At 59.3% G+C, this 25,717-nt stretch overlaps 1 protein-coding gene across 1 annotated transcript; it reads right to left on the bottom strand.

The window, feature by feature from the left end:
• SLC2A1 (solute carrier family 2 member 1) lies at window positions 1-25,717 on the bottom strand. Its single transcript, XM_021096908.2, has 10 exons — window positions 25,492-25,717; window positions 16,316-16,411; window positions 5,214-5,374; window positions 4,815-5,055; window positions 4,038-4,200; window positions 3,766-3,953; window positions 3,406-3,510; window positions 2,828-2,929; window positions 1,462-1,665; window positions 1-1,069 (listed from the first exon to the last, which is right to left on the bottom strand). Exons 1-10 carry the CDS (start codon window positions 25,507-25,509, stop codon window positions 869-871), a joined length of 1,479 nt encoding a protein of 492 aa, XP_020952567.1. The 5' UTR covers window positions 25,510-25,717; the 3' UTR covers window positions 1-868.

The following is a 25,717-nucleotide window of genomic DNA, read 5'->3' as shown; positions in this document are numbered from 1 at the left end:
TCTAAAAACCAGCCATTTTTATCTACTTAGGTGGGTTACAGAGTGAGGAAGGTGGTGTATTTACAAGTTGGTTTGTCCGGATATACTATAACTTAGTGTCTGTATTTAATATTGACAACCAAAAAATATATATAAATATCTTCCGTCTATACACACAGCAGGGCAGGAGTGTCCGTGTCTTCTTGAGTAGTAGTGAGTTCTCAGCCTCCCATGGTGATCGTCTGGCCCTCAGTGCAAGGGAGCCTGGAACCTGGCAGCCCTGGCCCTTCCCCTCCCCTCCCTGCACCCCAGTGCTCCCAACTGGTCTCAGGCAAGGGAAGATTAAACAGAGTGTTTGAGCAGGGAGGGACGGGAGCGGGCGAATCCTAATGGAGCCTGGCCCCTGGGTGGGAAGACTCAGACCCGCGGAAGGGAGTGGCCAGGGCCACCTCTTGGGGTAGAAGACTGAGTTCATAGTTCGATTAGTGTGTCCTGGGGTCGCAGGTCCAGCCCTACGGATTAGCTTGGCGGAGAAGGCAAGTGTCTAGGCAGGGCTCGGTCCCCGTCCTCAGGCACTGAGCCCTCCAAGGTGAAGCGTGGGATGTGGGTAAAGGAGACTGGCTGATACAAAAATAATAGCAAAATCAGTAATAAAAAAATTATAAAACCTGTTGCTTGTCTGAATGGATCTGAGCAACAGTCCTGCTTTTGTTAAAAATCCTGGAGCCGCAGAGCCCTGAATATTCTTCGGGACATCACTGCTGGCTGAAGGAAGGAGCCCGGGGCCCGTCTCTGCTGAGATCTGTCAGTTTGAGTCTCATTCAGCTGCCTGTGCTCCGAGAGATCCTTGGGCTGCTGGGAGCAGGCCGGGCTGGGGGTGCGGGGCACCTCACACTTGGGAATCGGCCCCCAGGGGGTGGAACAGCTCCTCGGGTGTCTTGTCGCTTTGGCTCGCTCCCCCCTGCCGGAAGCCGGAAGCAATCTCATCGAAGGTCCGGCCTTTGGTCTCGGGAACTTTGAAGTAGGTGAAGATGAAGAACAGGACCAGGAGCACCGTGAAGATGATGAAGACGTAGGGGCCGCACAGTTGCTGAAAACCACACAGAAACCCTCGGTTGGGGACTTGACCCTGCATCCTGGCCGGAGGTCCTGACTAGGTCCCGCTACCTCTGGGCCTTGGAGCTGAAAAAGGGACACCCGCCTACAACCCAGGAGCGCTAGGGCGGCGATGATGCGAGACTCTGCCTGCGCCCGGCACATAGCAGGAGCAGGTTCCCACGGCAGAGCAGGGCAGGCGACAGTTCAAAGCTAAGGGAAGAACCCTGGCGTGGAGGTCGGGGTTCTTAGTGGTGTGACCTGGGCTTCTGAGCCTGTTTCCTCCCCAGCATGATTCCAGTAACCAGGAGAGCATTCTGCACAGCCCTGTGGGATCCTAGTGGGCAGCAGAGAAACGCCGAGGGTGGGGATCCTGGGGGCACTCACCTCCACATACTGGAAGCACATGCCCACAATGAAATTCGAGGTCCAGTTGGAGAAGCCAGCGACGGCAATGGCAGCCGGGCGAGGGCCCTGGCTGAAGAGTTCGGCCACAATGAACCATGGGATGGGGCCAGGGCCCACTTCAAAGAAGGCCACGAAGCCAAAGATGGCCACGATGCTCAGGTAGGACATCCAGGGCAGCTGCTCCTGTTGAGGACGAGAGAGGAGAGGAAAGTCAGACTGGGCTGTGATGGATCCTCAGAAGATGCAGAGGGAGCCCAGGGCAGTGCTAAGAGCTCTGGGCTGGAAGGAAGGAGGCCTGGGGCTGATCTTGGGTTTGCTGTGTGACGTTAGGTGCCCTGTGCTGGGGTCACGGTTCCCTCATCTGAACGAAACAGTTTAAGTCCTGCAGGACGCCTGTGAGCTTGTGTCCACCTCCCGGGGACAGTCACGTCGTGTGCGTGCGGGAAGTGCCAAAAGGCCCTCGCAGTCCCCTCGCTCAGGCCGCGAAGCGGGCTGCGTACAGCGGGAGGAAGGGGAAGAGTGTTGCCGGGGGCGGGTGTTAGGAGGCTTGTAAGGCGCCCAGCTCAGGGCCAACACCGAGCAGGCACGCGGTGCCATACAGAACCACTCTGGAGGCGGCCACGGTAGACAAGTACCTGGGCTTTGTTCAGATCCCAGATCCACGCTCAGTGCCTACGGTGGGTGTGCTGGCCCCTCGTCCAGCACTGCCCTTTCTAAGCTCTAGTTCAGCTGTAAAGTGAGTGTACCAGGGCTTTCCTTGCCCAGATGGGTAAGTGTGTGCAGTGCCCGGGGCAGGGCTGTCACAGAGGTTGCAGACTCGGGCTTAGGACCAGCAGATCTGAGGTTGATTCTGGCCTCGTCCATTATCTTCTGCATCCCTCAGTCCCCTGGGGACAGGCTTCCTCGCCTGAGAAGTGGGAAGAGTGACCTAACTGCACCTGCGCATCCTGAGCATTTCGTGAGATGAGGGAGGTTTCCACCCGCTGTGGTCAAGAGGCTGTTACTTCAGAGCAGTTCTAAAGGGAACTGAGGCTGCAGAGGAGACTCTGGAAAAGTCAGTATTAGGCAAAGCAATTCTGGGGAGAGGGACCTCGAGGTCTTGTGGTGAGAAAACGTCAGGCAGAGGAGGGAGCCGGTTTGAGGCAGGATGTGAGTGCGAAAGAAGGAGACAGCCTAGGAGCCAGAGGGGGTGGGGGGCTTCGGGTGCAGAACTAGGGAGGGGGCGGTCACCACCTGGCCTCCGGGTGCTGCTGGCTGGGCTGGGCTGAGACGGGCACTTTGGGATCTGGTGCCCATGTGAGCTGCCACCCACCCCTGCCACCTCGCCGCCAGTGTGGCGACTCACCAGCAGTGCCAAGGCGATGGTCATGAGCACCGCGCAGCCCGCCATGCCAGCCAGGCCTATGAGGTGCAGGGTCCGCCGGCCGGCTCGTTCCACCACGAACAGCTGTGGGCAGAGAGTGTCAGTGCTACCGCCACCCGGAGTCCCTCTGGAAACATCCCTCCCTCCCTCCGCTCCTTCATCCCACATGTAGGGACAGCCACGGGGCCCTGCAGAGACGGAGGTGGAAGGAAGACAGTACCGCCTCGGCCTGGGGGGTTCACAGGTCCGGCGGGGGGCTGGAGAGCCCAGCACCTGGAGGGGAGTGAGGGCGGCCCCCGAGAGCCAGACAGCTGAGCATGCTGCCTGCGGCTTTGGGCCAGCCATCACGCCTCTCTGAGCGTCAGTGTCATCAGCTGTTTGATACGAGTAATGAACTTGACACGTTGTTGAAGATGAAATGGGAGAGCACTTATGGAGCGTGTGACGCATGCCTGGCTCACGGTACTTGCTGCTATTCAGTCATGAGGCCCCGAGGCCCCGAGAGGGACCCTGGATGCCGATGGGTATCAGCAGTGATGAAGAGGCTCCCAAAGACTCACCGACACGACAGTGAAGGCCGTGTTGACGATGCCGGAGCCGATGGTGGCATACACAGGCTGCTGCACGCCCGCCTTCTCGAAGATGCTTGTGGAGTAATAGAAAACCTGCGGGCAGGGGAGTCACGGGGTGAGCCGGGCGCTGCGGTCCGCCCGCGGCCTCTGTCCCCACGGGTGGGGACACTCACAGTGAGGAAGGAAGGAACGGGACACCGCACCGGTGCCCTTACGGGTTTTGGATCTGGGGGAGAGCTTCTCCCCCGGCAGGGGCTCGTCTGTCGTAAGCGTGGGCTCTGTCCACAGCGCGCACTTGAACCCAGGGTTCGGCTGGGGCCCCGGGAGAGGCTGGCCGGGGGCACTCACCGCGTTGATGCCCGACAGCTGCTGGGACAGCTGCAGCACCACGGCGATGAGGATGGGCTGGCGGTAGGCGGCCGAGCGGAACAGCTCCAGGATGGTGACCTTCTTCTCCCGCATCATCTGCCGGCTCTCCTCCTTCATCTCCTGCAGGTCTCGGGTCACGTCTGCCGTTCCGCGCAGCTTCTTCAGCACTGGGGGGCCGGAGGGAAGGGGGGTGGCTCAGCGCGGGGAGGCGGCCAGGGCCGGGGGCGGGGAGGGGCAGGGCCCGGCCGTACCGCTCTTGGCCCGGTTCTCCTCATTGCGGTTGATGAGCAGGAAGCGGGGGCTCTCGGGGCAGAAGGGCAGCAGGACGCACTGCAGCAGGGCCGGGATGAAGATGACGCTCAGGAGCAGGGGCCACAGCTCCTCGTTGCCCATGATGGAGTCCAGGCCAAATACCTGCGGGAGGCAGGGACGGAGAGCGGCTGTCAGTGCCCTGCCCTGGCTCCACGCCTCGACCCGTTCCACCCAGGCGGCCCTCGCCTGCGTGTGCCAGCCACTGCGTCAGAAAGAGGGCTCCAGTCTGAGTCTCGTTCTGCGCTAGCGTGAAGCTTCACTTCTCTGAACCTCAGGGAGAAGCAGGACCTACCGCCCGGCCTGGGGATGAGATGGCGGGGCTTCGAAGGTGTCTGGCAGGGGCCCCCGCGGGCTGCTGCCCTGCCCCAGGACCCCTCAAGGTGGGACGGGGAGGCCTTGAGAGAGGGGGTGCATGCGTGTACCACGTGCACACCCATCATGGCCTGGAGGCGGCAGGGAGCCAGCAGGCTGAGAAACTGGTGGGCTTCCCTGTGGCTGGGTCCGCAGGGTGAAGAGAAGGGACACAAGGCCGAGCGGGCTGGGACGAAAAGTCAAGGCATCTGGACGCTCTCCCACCGGGGGCCCCGGGAGAAGGGTGCGGAGTGCTGTGCCTGGGACGTGTCCCGAGGCTCCCCTGCGAGGCTGCGGGAGGCCGGCTGAGGGGTGCGATCTGGATGCACACCCGGGAGGTGCTGGAGCTGTGGCTGGGGGCTTACCTGGGCGATGAGGATGCCGACGACGATGCCCAGCTGGTGCAGGGTGCCCAGGGCCCCTCGAAGGGCCGTCGGGGACACCTCCCCCACATACATGGGCACGAAGCCCGTGGTCAGGCCGCAGTACACACCGATGATGAAGCGACCCAGGATCAGCATCTCAAAGGATTTGCCCAGTTTGGAGAAGCCCATGAGCACAGCAGATATGAAGGCCAGCAGGTTCATCATCAGCATGGAATTCCGCCTGGGGCGAGGAGGTCAGAGGTCAGGCGGGCCCCTGGATCCCCCTGGAGGCCTCAGGGGCTGGGTCAGAGGTAACACTCTGGAACAGGCAGGGAAGGCCCCCCACCGCCCGCGCTCGTCTGGGCCTCCCTGGGCAGGGCCAGGACCCCCTCTGCTCACCGGCCAAAGCGGTTCACAAACAGGCCCACAGAGAAGGAGCCGATCATGCCCCCCACGGAGAATATGGCCACGGAGAGGGACCAGAGTGTGGTCAGCGTGGCGGGCGAGATGCTCTCCCCATAGCGGTGGAGCCACGTCTGGTTGTAGAATTCCTCGATCACCTGCGGGGCAGAGGCAGCGTGGTGGGCGAGGCCGGGACCCGGTCTGCCTCTCCCTTGCACTCCCCGGTCAGAGAGGACCATTTACTGCTGGAGGGGGCCAGCCCGGCCCAGCCCCGAACTCACTGAGTGTTCTTGAGTCAGGCCCCTCCTGTTTGAGAAAACAAGGAGCTAAACTCTCACACTGCCCCCAGGCATGGTTCCCAGTGCCCTGCGGTTTCACCAGGACTTTCTGGAGATGATGGCAAGTGACCGGTAGAAATTCAGGCACAGCAGAGAGAGGCGCAGAAAGTGCTTCCTCCCACGTGCCCCTTTTCTCCTCAGAGTGCCTAAGGCCCCAGCTCCTGCCACCCTGGCCATCTCCCCACCCCACGCCCGCCGCTGGGGAAGAAATACAGCTGGGCAGAGACCCTGGAAGGGAAGGGCAGGCGCCCTGACCTCATACTCAGGGCCTAGCGTGAGCACCTTGCACACACGTGCTTGTGAGAGCCAGGCTGTCAGTTTCTATCCCCGGGCCCAGCTCCTCCTGGCTGAAGAACCCATGGCCTTGTCCCCTCTCCCAGGTGCCCAGCTGGGCGATTCGGGGAAAGCCACAGACAAGGAAGCAGTTCCAGGAACTGGAGACACCTGTCCCAGAACAGGTCTGCCCTCCTGCTCTGACCGCAGCAAGGGGAGGGCCCCGCGGCCGCGCAGGCCCAGGAACGAATGGGGCAGGCGGGCAGCACCGGTTCTGCCTGCACACACTCGCCCTACTCCCAGGCAACGCAGATACACGCCCAGGGCCACGAGACTGGCCAGACCCACCCAGCCTCATGTGGAGCTGGGGACAGGCCCAGTGTACCCAGAAACAGCTTCCTGTGTACACACACCATCACACACACATACTCGTGCTCACATACTCTGAATATTCCCGGTTTCAGCCAGTCACAAACCTGCACGCCCCTCCTCCACGCATCGCTTGCAGCTCAAACTCACCTCCCCGCGGCACCCCTCCCCGCTGTAAGGTCATGTGCACACAGCAGTGTGCAGTGTCTCCTGCAGTACAGTCTCCTCCACCCTCCCGAGCCCCAGGGGTCTAGCAGAAGAGGAGGCTGGGAGTAGCCAGGACGGCCAAAGGGAGAACCAAGGCCCACAGTTGCTGCGGGTCCTTGGCCTCAAACCATCCTTTTCCTGCACTGCTGCCATGGTCTGCCCTGGGTCTGGAGGTACGGACAGAGGCCAGACTCCAGGGGTTGGGGTAGGTTGACAAGGCGGAGCGGGCCGGGGGGAGTTGGGGAGAGGCAGCTCTGGTGAGCTACTTGTCTGTCCCAGGGAAGCTGCACAGTGTATAGGGATTAGGAGCCGGAACACAACTGGGTTCAGCTCTTAGCTCAGCCACACGTTTCCACTGCCACCCAGAGCGAACCATCTCATCTGAAATGACGACATCAGCAATATCGACTTCCTAGCGCCGTGGGGAGCTAATGAAACAGGCCTGCAGTGCTTCCATGGTGCTCGGTGTCACCCCTGAGCCGAGGGGCCTCACCATGTCCTCATGCTGACCCAAGGGCGGTGCAGGCCACTGGCAAAAGCTGACTGAGCCTGCATCCCACAGTCCAAAATCAAGGCTCCTGCCAGCTATCAGTCCCACCTCCCCACCTCCTCTACCTTCACCCTACCACGCGCCCTTTCCCCACCTTCCACGGTTACTCCTCCAGGAGGGCCCGCCCTGCCTGACCTCGCTGACACCTTTTGAGATCCAGCTCAAAGGGTCCCAGGAAGCTGTCCTCCCCGCGGGCAGCGACCCCAGTGGGTTCACCCAGGGCCTGTCCCAGAGCTGATGCGGGAACGCCTGGTGAGTGGATGGAAGAGGTGATGAAAGGCCCTTGGGCTCTCCTCCTGGAAGCCCCTGTTTCTGCCGGGGGCGGAGAGGCAGATTTCAACGAGACAAACCCAAAGTGCTTGTGCTCCTCAAGGACTGGCAGGGAACAGAAATGCTCCACTCATCAGGCTCTGCAGAGCGCACTGTCCCGAGGAAGGGAACTGCCCACACAAATGGCCCTCGTCTGAGCTCAGGGGCCCGTCCTTGGGCTGCAAATCCCTCTCCCTCCCGTCGCCTGCACTTCGCCGCCCTGAGCAACCAGACCTACGAGCAGGGCGCCAGGGCACTGATGTTCTTAGGGCTCTCTGCCGGGCAAGGAGAGGTGTCTGCCCTAGCTGGCACTTCATTTTTGCATCCTGTAGTTCTCATCCCCCTGCCTCCTGTGGTTCAGATGCTCGTCTCCTGTAACTCTCCACGTATTGTTTTAAAATTGGTCAAGTCAGAAAACGGAACTTGTTTGAACTGTGTGCAGAGTCAAGTGCTTACTATCTGAGAGCAGGGTGTGAGGCGGAGGCCCTGAACCCTCTCCCAGGGTCTGTCTGGAGAAGCTGAGGACCATGCATAAGTGAGGCGTTAGCAGAGCCTCCCCAGTTACGTCTCCTGTGTGTGGGAGCAGGTCAGAGAGGCCGAGCCCTGTCCAGGACTAGCTCCTTCATGGCCCCTGAGCCCTTTGCTTAGGCCATGCGACGACGACGACGACGACGGGGCTGAGGGAGGGCAAGCCGCCAGCCAGCACCCTCGGCCTTGGCCCCAGGCTCATCCTCCCCCACCCCGCCCCACTCCCCGCCACAGCACTTCCGGGCCAGCTGAGCTGCCGGGTGGGCTCCTGCCTCTTGTTCTGATACTTGAGATTGGTGGGAAGAAGCTATGCGTGGTCTTCTTTTCCTGCTGCTGGTGCGCGGGCTCTGCATCCTCTCCCCGCGGGGGCCCATGTCCCACATGGGGTGGAAGGTTGGCTCTTGGCCAGGAAAGACAGAGGGTCCCGGGAGAACAGAAGAACCCCTGCGCGGGGAGAAGTTCTGGGGTCACCTCTTCCACCACCCAGCAGTAGGGGCGCCTCTCAGGAGAAGAGCCTCCTTCCCGCTCCCTTAACAGGACCCCACAGACCCAGCCAGTCTCCACCACGAGGTGAGGCCTCACACAGGCCTCTTCCGAGTGCACCTAGCTCACACTCCGTCACCAGCCTGGGGGATACCCTTGGTCCTGCCACGGCCCCACATCGAATCACTCAGCCGATCCCGTTCTGCCTCCGACCTAGTCTGTCCTCCCCGCTGCCTCGCGGCCCCTGCCCTGGGTCTCACCTGGATTCTGCTCCCCACTCCTCCCATCCAGCGAAGCCCCTTCCTCCCACCATCCCCAACTTGGCCGTCCAGCCCTGCTCATCGCATGGACCAGGCTGAGCCTCAGCCGTCCTGTGTCTGCTCCCTCCCCAGCCCACGGCCAACCCCTCCCCCACTGGGCTGTGTGTGTGTGTGTGTGTGTGTGTGTGTGTGTGTGTGTGTGCGCGCGCTCACGCGCGCACCCTGGGGAGCAAGGGAGGGTCCTGGTGAGCCGTGGCCTCGCGCTGTTGGGAGTTGAGGGGATACTAGAGCTCCGTCCAGTCGTCCCCCATTGAACTATAGGGGCAGAGGCCCACTCGCGGGGCGAAGCAGGACGGCTCTGGGCAGCTGCGGCCCCTTGGACCAAATGGTTTCCAGGAAAAAGCTGTTGCTCATCCTAGCGGTTCTCCTGGGGGTGAGGGTGGGGCCAGGCTTGCGTCACGTCTGACCCCTGCAGAGGCAGCTGTGGGCGAAGGACCCCAGGTCTGCCTGTCTAGAGCGGAAGCTCTGACTTCCTTGGTGTCAGGGCTGTGTCTGCAACAAGGCTCTCGGTGTGAGGCAGAGCCGGCCGCCTGCCCGGCACACGGAGCACGCTGTCCTCGTGGCGCCACTGCGCTGTCGAGGAGAGAAGCCACTTTGGGGAGTAGTAGGGCCACTTGTTCATTTTTATTTATTTATTTACTTTTTGCCTTTCCTCAGGCCGAATCCGCAGCATATGGAGGGTCCCAGGCTAGGGGTCTCATCAGAGCCACAGCCGCCAGCCTGCACCGCAGCCACAGCAACACCAGGTCCTTAACCCACTGAGCACGGCCAGGGATTGAACCCGCCACCTCATGGTTCCCAGCTGGATTCGTTAACCACTGAGCCACGACAGGAACTCCAGTTTTTCATTTTTAAATTGCCGAAAGACAAAGCATTACCCAAAGGAATTTATCGTACAAGAGAGAACCTGAAACTAGGGACCTGCCTCGGGGAATAAAGCTCTATCTTCAGACCCTGCTGGCTGCTCCAGGCAGAGGGACCCAGCAGGTCTGCAGAGGCCCAGGGCACGGACTTCAGCTTCAGAGGATAAGATTACACACACGTTATAGGCAGTGAGTTTCCTGTTAGCAGGGAGCACACAAGTCAACCTTTGGGTCGGGAGTTGGTATAAGTTCTGTAAACGCCTAGATAGAAGATGTTAAGGTCTGCTGACCACACTCTTCCCCCCTAACCCCAGCCTTTTAAACACGTAGGAATCATTCTTAGCTCAGAGGCCATTCAAAAGCAGGCTGCTAGCTAGATCTGGTTCCCCGGCCAACCCGTGATCTAGAATTCCAGACTACTGCCAAGAGAAGAGGTATAGGTTTTGGAACTTGAGGCTGGTCCCACCCTCCTTCCCTGGAGAGGCCTGGTCTTCTAGATCATCCCAAGAGGGGCCAGGGCTCTCTCTCAACCTCTCTTCTCTCTCTCAGGTGTGCTGTGGAGATGAAGGGGTTAAACAGCCCCCCGAGCTTTGAGCTCATCAGGGGGAAGAAAGGGCTAGCCTGCCCAGCCCCTCAGCCTGGCTTCCACCCCTATTTCCTGTCCCCTATTTACCAGCCCCCCACGGCGGCCCCCGCCCCTCAGCCCAGAGCTTTTGCCTCTGCAGTAACTTTCAGCCACGCCCCAGGGTCCGCGGGGAGCTCAGAGCCAGATGCTACAGGTGGGGCTGGACAGATAGCTTCTAGGGCCTGGGGAAGAGGCCCAAGCAGATGGAGCTAGAAGCTGGGCCCCAGCGCCACAGCAGAGGGCCGGACCACCCACGCTGCTTCTCTGGAAGAGCCCCGACATGGCTTCTCTGGAGGCCGGGCCAGGCCTCTGCTCTGGCCCCGTTACTGGTGCCCGGCCCTGGGGGGCTCCTTTGTTGTCTCCACTCCCCAGTCTCTTGGCTCCCCACCACCCTCAGGATGAAGTGTGTCTTTCCACCCACACGCGGCGATGCCCGCAGGCTGCCCGAGCACCCCACACCCCTGCACCTTCTTTGCTGCTCCTTTGCCTTCTGCCTGGTAAGCTACTGGTCCCCTTTCAGAGAATGCACAGTCCCCCTCTGAGGAGCCTTCATAACCAGCATTACTGCAGTGGTACCCAAACAGGGGCACTTTGGCTCCGGCACACCTGTCTATGCAGGTGTGTGTTTTTGTCGGTCGTTCTGGTGCGAGAGAGGCCAAGGGTGCTGGTGCTGCTAGACATCCTACATTGCAGGGGTAGCCCCCCCACGCTACCGAGGAGCCATCTGGCCCCAGACATCCATGGTGCTGAGAAAAACCCCCTCTATGGCCAGATACCTCCTTCCTCCTCCTCCTCTGCTCCCACCAGCCTGTTTCCATCACTGCCCCAGACAGCTGACTACGAGGCTGTGTGTGCTTCCCCCAGAACACACTTCAACACAGGGAGGGTCTGATTCACCGGTGTCCTGGGTCCCAGCACAGGGCTGGAGGCAGAAAGCGTTGTCACTGATGGATAAATAAGCCATGAAGCTGAGGCGCTTAAGAGATGATGGAGCAGTGACAGGCTGTCATGGTGTAAGAGGTTGTGCAACTGCCTGTGGGAGACCGAGGTGTCTGTACACGACTGAGCTTGACTCAGCTTGTGTCAGAGCAGGAGGGAGCAGCTGGGGAGCAGTCGCTGGCATGTGAAAGGGTGTTTCTGAGTCTACAGTATAACTGCCATTCCTTCTCCGGTGGTCAGGGGTGCAGACAGGCGGCAGGCTCCCGGGATTTCAATCCCAACCCTGCCACTTACGGGCTGTGTGCCCTTGGTTTAATTGCTTAGCATTTCTGTGCCCTGGTTTCTTATAAAACGGGAATGATAGTGCCTGCCACGTGGGGTTATTGTAAGGAACAACTGAATTACTATTTCTAATGCCTTTGGAACAATGCCTGGCCCATGGTAAGGGAGCCGTAGGCTGCGAGAGTGTGTATGAGCCGAGAAGGGGAGAGGGACCAGCACTGCTCGGGACCAGCACTGCTCGGGACCAGCCAGAGATGAGAGGCTCCCCAGAGCCTGGGCTGGGAAGCCTGTCTTGCCTCCAGTGCTTTCACTCACCAAGCGGGCGGTCCTGGGCAGGCCTCGCCCGCTCTCTAGACCAAGTTCTTCCTTTGGCAAACAAGGAACACGGAGCCAACAGACTGTCAGGCTCCTCCCAACCCACACGGTCTGGTGTCTGGGGACGCCTCAGACATGGCCGGCCCTGTCCCCTGGCCAGGAACTCACGGTTCCTAAATGGCCTTTCATCCTCTCTGTTGGCAGCTCAGCCACCTGGGCGGGAGAGGCAGTGCCCTCTCCCCGGTTCAGTGGTCGCCCTTGCCCCTTGACTCGCTCCCTCTGTGGCTGGGTACAGGTGAGGCCGGGTAGGGACATTGCCCAGGCCTGGCGTCCATCTGTTTCTCAGCCTTTCACGCTCAGGTGACCTCAGCCAGCCTCGGTTCTTCCTTTAGGAGGGCGATAACCTCCGCCCCACCCACCCGGTGGGGCTGCTGAGGAGATAATTGATGGGGAGGTGCTGTGTAAACATTTAAGATAATGTTACGATTAATTAACCACTTCCAGGAGGAAGCCCTTTGGGGCCTGTTTTATGGAGGAGACCGAGCTTCTGGCAATTAACAGCAGTGCTGGCATCCTCACCTCTGGTGGGGCCAGGTCTCCTCTGGTGAGCAAGCCAGCCCGGCCAGCCCAGCACAGTTTCCTAAGAAGTGCTCTGGACAGCTGAGGGCGGCTGCATTGCTTGGTGTGGGCTGTTAGCAACTCCTCATCCGTGGAACACCTCACGCCACTGCCTCTCTCACAGGCGGGTCCCACTGCCTGGGGTGGGTACCTGCTGCTCCCTCCCCCTGGGACTGGTCTGCCCTCCAAGGTCTGGTAGGTGTCAGAGTCCTTCTGGAAGCCCTTCCGGTCTCTCCCATCAGCCCCACCTCAGCATTAGTCATAGGCATTCCTTCCTCTTGGCTCCCGCGGCACCCAGAAGCCCTCCGCGAACGACTCTGGGTTTTCCCCAGGGGCCCGGATGGTTGAGTCTGTGGAGGGTGGCACAGGGCACAGCTCTGACCCTGTGAGGCAGCTCCCCGAGGGCCAGGACCGCCTGCTATGCTCACGGCTCTATCCCGCCCCACCGTCTAGAACCAGGCCTGGCCCGGTCCATGCTGAGTGAGGTGCTGGCAGAACCAAACCACTGCGCCGTCCCACGCCGTCGGCTCCAAGCTCTGTTTCCTCCTCTTACTCCATTGTTGTCCTATCCCCGCTTCAGTGTTCAGTTTATCCCCTGTCCTCCTGGTGTGAGCAGCACAGCCAGGCTTGAAGAAGTGTTTGTGAGGTGCTGAGAGTAGACAGGCGGAGTGCCAGGACGCGTCCCCGGAACCGCCACTGAGGACTCACCTCTGTCCTCAAGGCTGGTCTCCAAGTCACCTGGGGCCAGGTGCCCACAAGTCTCCTGGAAAGGTTTAGGGCTGGCCCTCTCTGTGGCCCGTTGGCCCTCCAGACCCCTGCCCACTGCCCCACCCTCTTCCACTGCAGTTCTCACCCTGCGCCCGGTTCAGAGGCCCCAAGAATGGGAGACGGTCACTCAGGGTTTGTCCCCATCTGCAACCTCAGAAGTGTCTCCGTCCCTCCTGGCCAAATGCAACCCCTTTGCCCCTGCTCCACTACCACCTGCCTCCTGGAGGACCCCCCCCACCCCCTATCTCCACCCTATCCTCTGCTGATTCCTTACAGCCTCTTTAAAAATGAAGTCTTCATACTAAAAAAAAAAGAAAAAATCCTAGCCAGACGACCCCGCTGGCTACCTCCCCTCTTCCCCATTCGCCGCCACATCCCTGGGAAGGGCTCTCTGTTTTCTCCCCTCTCCCTTTTAAATCCACTGCCGGGAGGTCTCTACCCACAGGGACCCGCTGGGTCAGCCTTGGCCACCGCAGTGTCACCATCGGGTCTTGCGCGTTCGGCGGCGTGGGCTGCTCTGGCCGGGTCAGGCTCCCGAGCGCCTGCAGCATCCCTCACTCCGTCCGTGGCGAGTGCCTGTGCCCACGGTCGGGCACCACTCTGGGTACTAAGGACTCGGCATGAACCCTCGCCCCAGGCGCTTCCATCATCCTGTTTCGTGAGGCTCTCGCCTCCCGGGTTGGGGTGCCAGCGCTTCCCCTTCCCCCCTCCTCTGTCAGTGCGGACGCTCTCGGGGCTTAGCCCTGACTTCTCTCTTTACTGCACAGTCCCTCTGGGAGAGCTTCCTCTGCCGCCGCCTGGACACCAGGGACCAACCTGGCAGTTTGTCCCGCTGACTGCCCTCCTAAGAAACAGACCCTCGTGTCCAAGTGCTTCCTGTACTTGTCCGCTATGTCACCAATCCTCCGTTCCCGAGCAGCCCATGGCGCCTACCTGCTCTCCCTCCAGACCCCAATTACCCAAGCGGACACCTAGAAGCCGGTGTTCTGTTTGTTTGGTTTTGCCACGCCCACAGCACGTCAAACCCGAGCCACAGCAGAGACCCAGGCCGCTGCAGTGAAAACGCCGGGCCCTTAACCTGCTACCCCACAACAGGACTCCCTAGAAGCCCGTTTTAAAGCTCACACTGAACTGATACCAGTTCCTGCCCATTCCTCCTCTTCAGTGTTTGTTTTTCTGCCTTTTCACCACTTCCTGGCCTCTAGTCTCACATTCTCAGACCCATCCCACTGCGCCAAACGCCTGCATCATTTCCCTAAAATGCAAATCTGAGCCCATCTGTCCTCTTCAATGGGGCCCTATTGTCCTCTTTCTGAAGTCCACACTCCCCAGCTCGGCCCACACACTGGTGCCCATTGGCCCATTCTCACTGTGCCACGACCTGTCGGCGGCTGGCTATTCTGCAGATGAAACAACCCCCCACAAGGGCCCTTCCTCGTGCCCTGACTCTGGCTCCTCTTGCCCTCGCATCTTTCTCTCTCCTCCCATTCGCCCGAGTGACACACAGACTTTCTCTCCCCGGGGCCTCTTACTTCCCACCTTTGGGGCCCCTGCTTACCCCACCCTCCTCTGTCCGGAACTAGAGTCCTAGCTCCGGCACCATGTCTAAGTCACTGCCTGGTCACCGTCAAGTGATCGCCTCGGACAAAGTGTCACCACTGCATCCAGTACTTCTCATCTTTGCTCGAGAGAATCAGTTGGGGAGCTTTAAAGGTGTGATGCCCAGGCAGCATCCCAGACCAGGGAGATCAGACCCTGGGAGTGCCAGGGACCCTGATGTGCAAGCCAGTGGAGAACTCAGTCGTCCTCTAAGACCGTACAGGCTCTGCATCTGTAAGGACTCCCAAAGGGAGCCGGCTCCGAGGCACACGCCTTGGCAAGATGGGCTCAGAGCACTTAGCAAGAGCAGGGTTTGGGACAGTTCCAAGTATGGGCCCACAGTCGCCATTCTGACGAGCTTGGAAAAGCCCCATCACCTCCACTGCAGCTGAGCGTGTGACTCAGCAGGCCCGGCCTTCCTGGTGACCTGCTCCCCAGCATCGGGCGTGTCCCCCACAGCCACCCTCTGCCTATTTGGAGGAGGCTTAGCTCTGACTCCCAGGACGCCGCCCAGCTCCCCCACCAGGCCCCGATCCCTGGGATCCAGCCATAATCACTTTCTGGCCTCACCCGTCGGGACCATGAATGTGGCCTTGGCAGAACTGTCCACTCTTATTTTGTCCTGCCTGAGAAGGTACGGACCTTTGAACTGACCAGGCGGGTTGGTCAGGAAGACAGGCTGAGGTTGTGTAAACAACAGTCTGGCCTCTGACTCCACCATCCTCTGGATATGCGACCTTGAGCCCACTGGTCATTTCATCAGCCCGGGGCCTCAATTTTCACGTGTGTGAAATAGAAATCGCCGCCCAGCCCTATGAATGTGCTGCAGGAGGGACACGGTACACGCTCCTTTGCTGCCCCCTCCCCTCTCCCCTCCAGGACACAGTGGGCTGGCTCCACTGGAGGCACTCGCCAGGGTCCCTCCCAGGCTGACACTCAGGTGGACGAGTGAGGACAGGTCTGGGGACAAGGGTGTAAGCACGGACCGGCACCCTCTGCAGTTCCCTTGGGCAGGAGGCCTTTTTTGCTTGGCCTGGCCTCCGGAGAGACAGCAGTTTCAGCCTAGAAGGAAATGCCTTATAAGGGAGTGTGTTGCTTGTTGAATGGGGGTGAACCCGGGCTCAGGGACCCCTGGTGGGGAGGGCACCGAGGTAGATGGTGTTGCCTACCAGCTCATCCCTGCCTAGTCAAGTGATGCTAGGCAGGTTCTGGCCACTGCTCCCACCTGCAGGATGGGCGTGGGGGTGCCAGCCTTAGAGCGCAGCATGAGAGGCAGCTGAGATAAGCCCACGGAAGCCCTCCGTGGCTCCAGAGGGCCGCCCGAAGGCAGCATCACGACAGAGAGCACGACTTCCATTTCTACACGTCCGTCTTGGGGGGGAGGTTGGTCAAGATGACCTCTAAAGACCCCGTGATTCTCTGGGGCTTCTAGAATTCTGCAGCCCCAAGATTCCAAGGCCAAAGCCAAGAGCCTCGAACCCGCTAAGGGCCAGGATGTCGGCTGGTGAGGCAGACAGTGAGTTGATGTAAATGACCCTGACACCCGAGAGGCAGGGTGCGTGTTCCTGCATGTGCATGCGTGTGTGTGTGTGTGTGTGTGTGTGTGTGTGTGTGTGTGCATGCGCGCTCGCATGTGCGCGCGCATGGGGGTGGGGAGGGTAGGTGTGCAGCAGACCCAGCCAGTTTTGAGACGCCAAGGAAGGCAGCACTCACCTTCTGGGGAGCATTGATGACTCCAGTATTGTAGCCAAACTGCAGGGAGCCGAGCACTGCCCCTCCCACGGCCAGCATGAGGCGGCCCGTCAGCTTCTGCAAAGGAAAAAAACCCACACTGTTACAGGCATGTGGGGCCCAGGTTACTAGAGGGCAGGGCCTGGGCTGGCAGGTTCCCTTGTTAAGATATCTTGTCTGACTCCTGGAACCACGCCAGCCCTTCTCCCAAGAAACTTGGCCACTTCCTGACTTCGGGTGCCCAAACTAGCCCTGCCGACTTCTAGACACTGCCCTGGGGAGAGAGGGATTAGGGTCGTCTCCCTCTCTGCAGCCAGGTCTTGGCATTCTCTGGGCACTCGTTCCCCTGGTGAAGCCATACCTGGGGTTAAGGCCTCTGATTGGGAGCCCCAGGAACAAGGCAAGGGGAGGGGCATAAATGAGGAAAGTGCCCTGGATTTAGAGCCAAGGAGGCTGGCTTCTAATTTTAGCCCACCTGCCTCCTTGCTCTGTGAATTCCACCAGGTAAGTCACCCTTTCCCACTGCTCCCAGACTCTGTTTGCCTGTCTGCAAAATGGGGCCAGTCCGCTTATCAGCATCAGAGATGTGGTCCTGCCCTCCCCTCCATCCGCAGGGTGGGCACCGAGGGAAAGACAAGTGCTAGCTCACTTGGGGGCGGCAAAGAGCCAGGCTGAAGCTCGGGGCCACCGTCCTCAGACCACGAGCTTCCCAGTATTGTCTGGACACAGATGACAAGCCAGCCAGGAATGTGCTTTGGAAAATGACATGGTACAGGTGAGTAAAAGTGCTGGGTCAAGGTGTTTCCAGCGGGCAAAGGGCTGGGGGAGAAGGAGGGCGGCAGGTCTCTGTCTCCTGGAAGCCGAGGGCAGGGAGGGAGCAGGCGGGAAGGAGGCCAGTGTGAGCTCAGCGTCTTGCACGGAAGAGAGGACCGGTTTTTGCTTTTTCCCGTTGAAAATGAAGAAGCCAAGTATGACAGTTAAGGCAGGCCCGTAACTGCCTGAAAGATTGCAGCCGGGGATGGGGTGGGGAGATGCCAAAGAAATGATGGGCATTAACCACCAGGCCGGGCACTGGAGGGGAGGGTTGGGGGCCCAGGTCCCACGCCATGGAGGCGAGAGTCTCGGCTTGGCCACGGCCTTGCTGTGGGCCTTGGTTTCCCCCCAGAGCCCCGAAGCAGCCCTGACGGCAAGGTCCTCAGAGTTGGCGCTGGGCTTGGGGCTTAATCAGACACATCCCTGGTATGGTCTTTTCATTCCCCAGAAGCCAGCAGGCCAAAGATTGCAAAAGCCAAGGTTCTCACGCCAGAGGCTGAGAAAGAGGAAGGAGTTCGGAGCCCATTCCTTGTCCTTGTTCAGAGCCGGCTCCTTCCTCCCCACGGACCCCTTCCTGGCCAGACTGAACATGTATCCTAGATGCTGGGGCTTTTTCCTCCCTTTAAATCTTGTCCTGCACAGTCCACCCCCGAAAATGGTCCCTGCCCAGCCACCCCCAGAGACTCCCTGCTCGCAACTCCCCAGGGAACCTTCAGACCCAGGGCTGTCGGTTCTGAGTGGGCGGTGAGCACCTGACAGACCTCCTCGGGTGGGCCGTGGCCAAGCCCAACTCCGTGGGCGACCACTGGGATTGAGTAAGAGGATGTCACGAGGTCAGCAGGAAGGCTCAGCAGTGGCTGGTGAACCCCACACGTGAGGGCTTTCCTCCTGGTGAGTCACGTGGGCCAGCTCAGGGCTGGCCTTGAAGTTGGCCATTGTCTGATACTAGGGGTATACAGGATGTAATTTTTCTAGTACCCTCTGGAATATAAAACTAGCAGTGCAACCTCTGAGTCGATAAAGGAGCTATGTCATAGAGCACTTTAAAAGGAAAGCTCTGGAGGTATTGACTTGGCACACGCCCCAAGTTATTTTAAGTAAAAAGCGAAGCTTCAGAACAGTGCGGTGTATGTTACTTTGTGTGTGGGCGGCCCGTACTATTACTGTCGGTCCCGTCTTCAGCCTGGCTCTGCAGCGCCAGGGGTCTCCGGACCTCTGAAGTCACGCTTGGAGCCCTGCCGAGCAGCTGTGCCTCTGGGAGTGGGGGCTGCCGGGGGCCAAGGGCAAACCCCTCGGCTGGACTTTGCCACTTGGCAGGTCAAGGTCAAACTCTGCTTTAGAAAACCTGCCTAGCACGTCCTGGGTTATAGCCACATCCACATGACTTGCCAAGCACCATGGCGGCCTTCTGACCCGTACCCATGGGCCAAGCCCTTCCTTGGCACGTGCTCCAGCCCTGGGCTCTCTCAGTCAGTACTGGGGGAGAGAGGGCATGTGGCCACTGCCATTCCAAGGTAGGGCACTCCCTGTGACGGAGGGTCTTGGAACCCGGACTAGCCAGATGTTGCACCCCTGCCACAGCTCCCGCAGGCCCGGGTACCCGCAGCCTGGGACGAGGAGCTTGGTAACACTGTTTGGCATCTCAGCAGGGTGGCACAGGAGTTGCGGGGTCCATGACAACTTCCTTTTCATTTATTTTGTGTCTATTTCTCTTCTAAGATTTCATTTGAGCAAAAGTGTGGGCAATAAAAAAGAAGCCTAAGAAATTGCAGGATTGCTGTCATACCCTCGCGTGACAGATGAGGAGCCTGAGGTCAGAGGATAGGGCCCGGGGTATTCAGCAAACAAAGGCCAGGGCTGGGACTTGAGTTCTTTAGATTCCTAGACGGGAGCTGCACCCTCTGACCTTCCCAGTCGGCCAGGTCCTTTCAACAAGAAGAGCGATAACTCTGTGTCGCCTGACCTTCAGGCGACCTCAGGCCTTTACTCCCCTGGAAGCCATTTTCTTGGGCCCTCCCTGAAGTCGGCACTTTGGCAGGGCTGGGCCCCCCCTGCACCCTGCGGTGGCTCTCAGGCAGAGGTGCTCATCAATCTTTAAAGCAGAGACCGAGGAGGGAGCTGCCGCTTTTATCAGCACCAGCAGCACCCGCCAGGCCCCGGGCAGCGAGCCAGGGGCTGCTTCCACATCCTGATTTAACCACCACTACTAGGCCTGGGGGAGAGCTTGCTCCCACTTCACGGGTGAGAAAGCGGGAGCCTCAAGGAGGGGAAAGCGGAAAACCCCAAGACCCTCGGCATCTGCCAAGCTTTAGGGTGTGGGGTCTCTGCCGCCAAATCCTTCCTGCCAAGTCCTCCCCTCTGCTTCCGGGTACTGGTCCCTGAAGGAAACAGGGTTTCTACCTGGCACTTCCTTCCTGTGCGGGTCAGACTCCATCCCAGCAGCTCTCTGGGCCTTGCCCAGCTGGAGCCAGGACAGGCCAGACCCAAGCTCTTGGGCGCTGGGGTAGATTTTGCTCTCCGCCAAGGCTGGTCAACTATGGCCCGTGGCCAAATCCAGCCTGCCAGCTGAGAATGGTCTGACATTTTTAAGAGGCTGGGGGCAAAAAGGAAGACAAATATTCCCTGATACACAAAAATCACATTGCATTCAGATTTCAGTTACCATTCATAACGTTTGATGGAACAACAGCCACCCTTGTCTGTGAATTACTGTATCCTTATGGCCGCTTCTGTGTTACAGCAGCAGCCCACATGGCCCGCAAAGCCGACGGTATTTCTGTGAGTCTCTGACCCATTATAGAAAAAGTTTGCACAGCTCTGCTTCAAGCCTCAAGTGCTCTGCACTGCTACGTGCAAACCTAACACACGACTTGCACAGGACTTTTCAGAGCCTTTCAGGCCAAACCAAACCGCCTTCCAAAAAGGTGAGGGTGAAATGCCACCAACTGACGCCCCAAGTCACAGGACCTAGGCGTCTGGAGAAGCTACCAGTCCGGAGAGGAACCCATTCAGGGGGAAGGAGACACCAATTCAACTCGGATAAAATGAACTTGCTGAGACCATGAGGTCACTGACACTCTCAGCAGATAAGCCGAAGACCCCCTGTTCTCCATAAGAGCGCTTTGCTAAACATAAGAAATGATATGACTAAGGAAAGACAATATCTGAATGCATGTTCCCAGCACCCTCGTAGTCAAGGGGGATTTGGCAATACCCTAAACCAAGTCCCAAGAACCTGATATTTTAGGTGGGGGCTGGCAGCAGGGGGTGGGGTGGAAAACAAATACCTAGGACATGGCAGATGACGAGTGGGGTGTCGACAGAAAAGTGATGGGGACAATCCCTTCCCTCTTAGTCTTTGGGGCCATCCTGTAACGGGATATCATGCAGCTGTTGGAAAGAACGCAGCACATCTGTACGCACTTGATATGAAAAGAGGACCAGGGAAGAAAGCAAAGCACTGAACAAGGTACAGAATGGACATTTTGTGTACGGAAAGGGGGGAGTGAGCCTGTCTAAGGGGACTTGCTGACAGTGCAGAGAGAAACACTGCAAGTGCTGCTGGGGGAACAGGATGGGCGGCACAGAACTACATAGAGAGTGTGCGCCAGTTACACAAAATTCCATTTATAAGCCCCACAGCCACACACGCAACAAAGAGGTCTGTCAGGGTAAACAGCAAACCATTACTCCCCCGAGAAGATGTTTACTCTAACCTTACCTACTTCTCTGTAGTTGGCTCCATCACTTCCGTAATTAAAAACACAAAACAAAAACAGCTTGCAACCAGTCCTAGAGAGGTCGGTATTACCTCTATTACAGTTAAGGAAATAAGCTCCAGCAGGAGGTGTGGCCCTAGCCCGAGGTCAGATGGTAGCGCCCTTTCCTCCTCACCTCCCAGCGCCAAGGTGGTGGCGGGGTTGGGGGCGGCTCTGGGCCAGGCCATCCGGGCAGCCGTCCTGTCCAGCAGAGGCCTCAGCAATCAAAGGCTCTACAAGAACTCTCTCGCCTTCTAGGGTGCTGAGGCCCTGGGGTGGCAAAAGCCAGCCAGGTGGTGCTGAGGTCTTAGGGTAAACACTGCCCTCTTTCTGCGCGAGCTCAAGGACTGGGAGCCCTGCTCAGTTACGGCAAAACCCCCATGTTTATGCATTAGTTACTGCCTCCCTGGTCTGGAGGCTGAATGGCAGAGCCTCGGGCTCCACGCCACCCCTCCCACGGAGGAGGCGGGTAACAATCGGAGGTTTGTCTTGGTGGCCAGGCTAGATACAGCCTCTCTGAGCCCAGGAGTCCAACCTGGAGCCTCCCCAGCCTCTACCATCTGGGGGACGCAGGTTAACGACCGCTTTGTCACCTCTCTGCCCAGGAGTGAGGTGGTAGGGGGGAGGTTGCCAGTCTCAAGCCAAGGCAGCACACTTCTTCTTTGTCCCAGGCCTCCCCAGTTCTGCCAGCTGGGGTGGGAGGTGGGGGGAGCTGGAGGCCTGTACCCTTGGAGCTGGAGCAGCGCTCTGGGGCCCGGCACCCTGTGACCAGGAGGCGCTGGGTAAAGCCGAGCTCCTTGAAGTCACAAGCTGATTACAGGGGGATTTGGGGTTGACCCAGCTCCGGGCCAAGTCGGCTTGGTCTCGAATGGCTCGGCATGGGCCAGGATCATCACGGAGACGTTGACGATAACGTCTAGACACCCAAACTGGCAGCGCAAAGGGTCTTTCCATCGAAATAGCCACCACCCTGGTTTAGGGCACTGGGCCAAGTCCAACCACAACCACCACAGGGAATGAACCTCCCATTTTCACCGGGAAGAGAACCAAGGCTCCGAGGGAGGCCACTTCCCCAAGGTCATATAGTGTTGCGAGGACGTGTTTTTTTGTTTCCACTCACAGAAGGCTTTCAGCTGTCAAAGTATATCTAATCCAACTTTTCGACTGTACCCACAAAGAGCCTAGAAAGACCTGGAGTCTGAGGATCCTGCTCATTCGGGGGCATAGGAGGTGGCGCAGGGGATGGGAGCATGGAGAAAAAAGCTTGTTTTTAAAAAAAAAATACTGAAGAACATTTCAATTTTTTTGCGCCTGCCTGATCTTGGCCCGGGCTCTTTCCTTCCCTGGCCTCCGTTTCCCCGCCACTGGCCGGAGGGCGGGGCCATGCCCTGGAAGGTCCCTTCCTGCTCGAGACGCTCCTTCATCCTCTTAGGTCACCCTAGAGACGCGGGCAGTGTGTTTAGCGCTGGGAGGCTAGTGTGTGACCTTGGAAAAGTCATTTTCCATTGGATGTAATGTCATCGTGACTCATTGTCATCCTCACAGGGGAGCGAGGGCAGCCACATGAGCTGACCCATCTCCAGGCCTGGCACCCTCAGCCATGTGCCACTCAGCAAAGCAACTTCGCAACAAACCCCTGCTGGAGAACGGGCCAGCGGGAGTTTTAACGTTTTCCCCAACCAAGTGATACGGCCCAGGCATCCTGGGGCTTTCCAAAAGCTCACAACGCCAGAATGCCAGACATCCGGACAGAGGTTGCAGCCCAGGTAACAGGTCACCTGGGGCCCAAGTAAGTGCAGTGCATCATGGGAGGAGTCCAGAGAAGCAAGGGATATTTACTGAGCATCTGCTCTGCAGGGACGGACACACATTTATTTCTGAATTCTTACACTCTAATGATGAAAATGACATCATTCTGCAGACAAGGCGACTAAGCTGAGCTGGAATTTGAAACCACAAATGCAGAACCTCAAAAGCCTGTGCTCTTCGTACCACTGTGGGGCTGAGGATCCCTGCGGATTTCTGATTTCTCCTTGGTCTGGAGGGCGGAGTCGGCAGAGGTCCCGGGGTGCAACTGGGGTGCCGGGAGGGGCTGATCTTCACAAAGGGCCGAGTGAAACATCCTAGAGCAGAGCTCACCCAGTCTGCTGCCCAGGACCGAGCATGAGCAAATGCTGGGAGGGTCCTCACCTGGCTCCTCCCCACTTCCTACTCAGTGAAGCACATCACAACAGAGGAGCGCAGGGAAAATAGTGGAGTCAATTCCCAGTTCAGAGGCGATGAGGAGGAACACAGCAGACAGAACTTTGGAACCAGACACACCTGGTTTTAAGACCTTGGGTGAGCAACATAACCTCTCCAGGCCTCAGTCTCACCTCTGGCACAAAAGGGCTGGGCTTGCTAATTAAAGCCAAAGGGAAGGCTTTATTCTAGAATGTATACAGGATGATCCGTAAAAGGTTATCAATGAAGTTTTAAAAAAGCTGCTATAACTTATCTGTATTTGTCTTCTGAAATGTCTGTTTTTGCAGGCACATAACCTATTACTTTAACAGTGCATGTACATGCATTTATAAACACAAATAAACCACTGGGAGAGAGAGGCTCTAAAATTATTTACTCTGGGGCAGGCAATCAAGTTTGGATGGTATTGCATGAACAACCCCACCTGCTACAGTGTTTAGAATGAGCCAGCACACGGGCAGCCCTTGAAGATAGACAAACTCCTCTCCCCCAGCCCCCAATGTTAGAAAGGCTATGGTGGAATAGGACAGTGGAGCCCTGTTCGGGGTTCAAATCCGGCCCAGCCACTTACTAGCTGTGTGACTTCAGCAAAGTCACCTCCCTCCTCTGATCTCCAGGCCATAAACCAGCATGGAGGTCAGTGATATGGAAAAGCATTTGAGCCAAGAGCCTAAGTGAACTGTAAGTGACTGCTGATTTTCTCCTCCACTCGGAATAGTCACTTACCCACTCAACACACACACCCAGGTCCTGCAACACATGCTGGACAGACAGTTCTTACCCTTACAGTGAAACTGAAGCCCAGAGAGGTTAAGTGGCCTGCCAGAGCCCTGACCTAGCACAGCAAGTATCTAAACTTAAGTTCTCACCACTAGCTAAAATAGCTTCTCGTTTTATTTTTGTTTTTCTATCCTAGCATAATGGCTCACCTATGACTGTCAGGAGGCGTGTTCTGGGCTCAGGGTCTTCTTTGAGGCCCAAGGGCGAGGGTGGGGTGAAGCAGGTTGGATTCATCAGACATAAAGGAGCCTTTTTGCACAGAGGGTACAGCCTAGCGTCACTGACACGCACCTCTCTGCCCAGCCGAGCCCGGGCTCAGTTCCGTCGGACACCTCCACTGCCCAAAGGAAGGGCGGTGCGGAGGTAAGCGGTCCCCCGGCACGCAGGGTGTAAAAAGCGAGTCATCTTGTGTCACCTCTGCCGAGCTTCAGAGGAAAATGTGACTTAAAAATACTCGGTAGAAGGGGGAAGAAGGGAGGGAGGAAACAATGCCTACACTTGAGGTGGGGCCCAAGAAATATTTGCCGGAAAGGAACCGTTCTGGGGAAGCCTCAAAGATCCCCTGTAGGACAGGCCAGTTTACGGATGAAAAGAAGAGAGGAGGGAGGGAGGAGGGAGAGGTCGTACCCAGGCAGTGCTTTGCTCCCGGAGGAGGAGTCCTCTTTTTTGTATTCGGAGTCCCCGGCCCCGCGACTCCCCCCCACGCGCCGTCCTCCCACTCCCCTCAGCCCGGGGCCCCTTCCCGACCCTCGGCCCCCTGGGATCGCGGCGGCTGCGCCCGGGGCGCTCTCTCCGCCCCGCCCTCACCAGCCCTGCCCGAGCCGGGAAAGCTGCCACCTCGCAGCACCCCGGGACCTGGCCAAAGCTCTGGGGCCTGCGATACGCGGAAAGAAGGGCCTCGGAGGCGGGGTTTTCGCCTCAGCCCTGGAGCCGGGAACCCTGGGGCTGGGGCCCGGGCCTTAAGAGAGCGCCCTACGCCTCGGAGCCCCGGAGGGCTGGCGTGCGGACGGCGCGAGGCCGCGGAAAGCTCGCGACACCAGGCCTCGCGCCCAGCGTGGCGCCGGGCAATCGCGAGCAGAGGTTCGGAGCCCGCCGAGCGGGGGCGGGCCCCGCCTCCTCGGCTCACCCGGGCCGGGGCCGGGCCGGGGGCTCGGCCGGCTCAGCCAATGGGCGCCGCGCTCGGGCCCCCTCCCCCGCCCCGGGAGGAGTCTGCGCGGGACCGCCGCTGGGGAGATCGTGAGCGACGTGCCGCGCCCGCGCCCCGACGTGCTCGCCGGGACCGCGCCGCGTCCCTGGAAGGAAGACAGTGACTTAGTGCGGACGCCAATTACGCACGCGGCGCCCTCGCGCCAGCCAGATTCCCGAACCCATCCCCGCCCGCGTCCCCAGCCCCGGCAGGGTCCAGCGCTCCAGGCCGGCGCCGATCGAGGCTTAGGGAGGCGCGCCGCCAGCCCAGGGCGCACCGCGCTGCCGGGCCACGGGGGAGGTCCAGGCCCGCGGAGGGGGCGGCGGGGGTCCGCGCCTTTGTTCCGGGCGGGGAGGGCCCGCGGGCGCGCTTCTCACCTTGCTGCTGGGCTCCATGGCCGCGCTGCGCCGGAGGCTCGGGCAGCGCCGGGTGCGCGGGCGGCGACGGGCTGGCGAGCGGGCTGCGCTCTGCGGCTCAGGCTTCTGCTCCGGTCCTGAGACTCCGACCACGACCCTGACTCCGACTCCGGTCGCTGGGCCTCCCGCTCGCTAGCGAGCCAGCTCCTGGGACCAGCGGCCCGCGATCTGAATGCTCGCCCGGGTT

The sequence above is a fragment of the Sus scrofa genome, chromosome 6, assembly GCF_054392235.1.
Source record: "Sus scrofa isolate SSC_HxYL_T2T_F1_AM1 chromosome 6, Sscrofa_HxYL_maternal_Yorkshire_Landrace_v2.0, whole genome shotgun sequence".
NCBI classification, from domain to species: Eukaryota; Metazoa; Chordata; class Mammalia; order Artiodactyla; family Suidae; genus Sus; species Sus scrofa.
The sequence above is the reverse complement of the archived record's forward strand: the minus strand, read 5'-3'. Positions and strand labels throughout refer to the sequence as shown.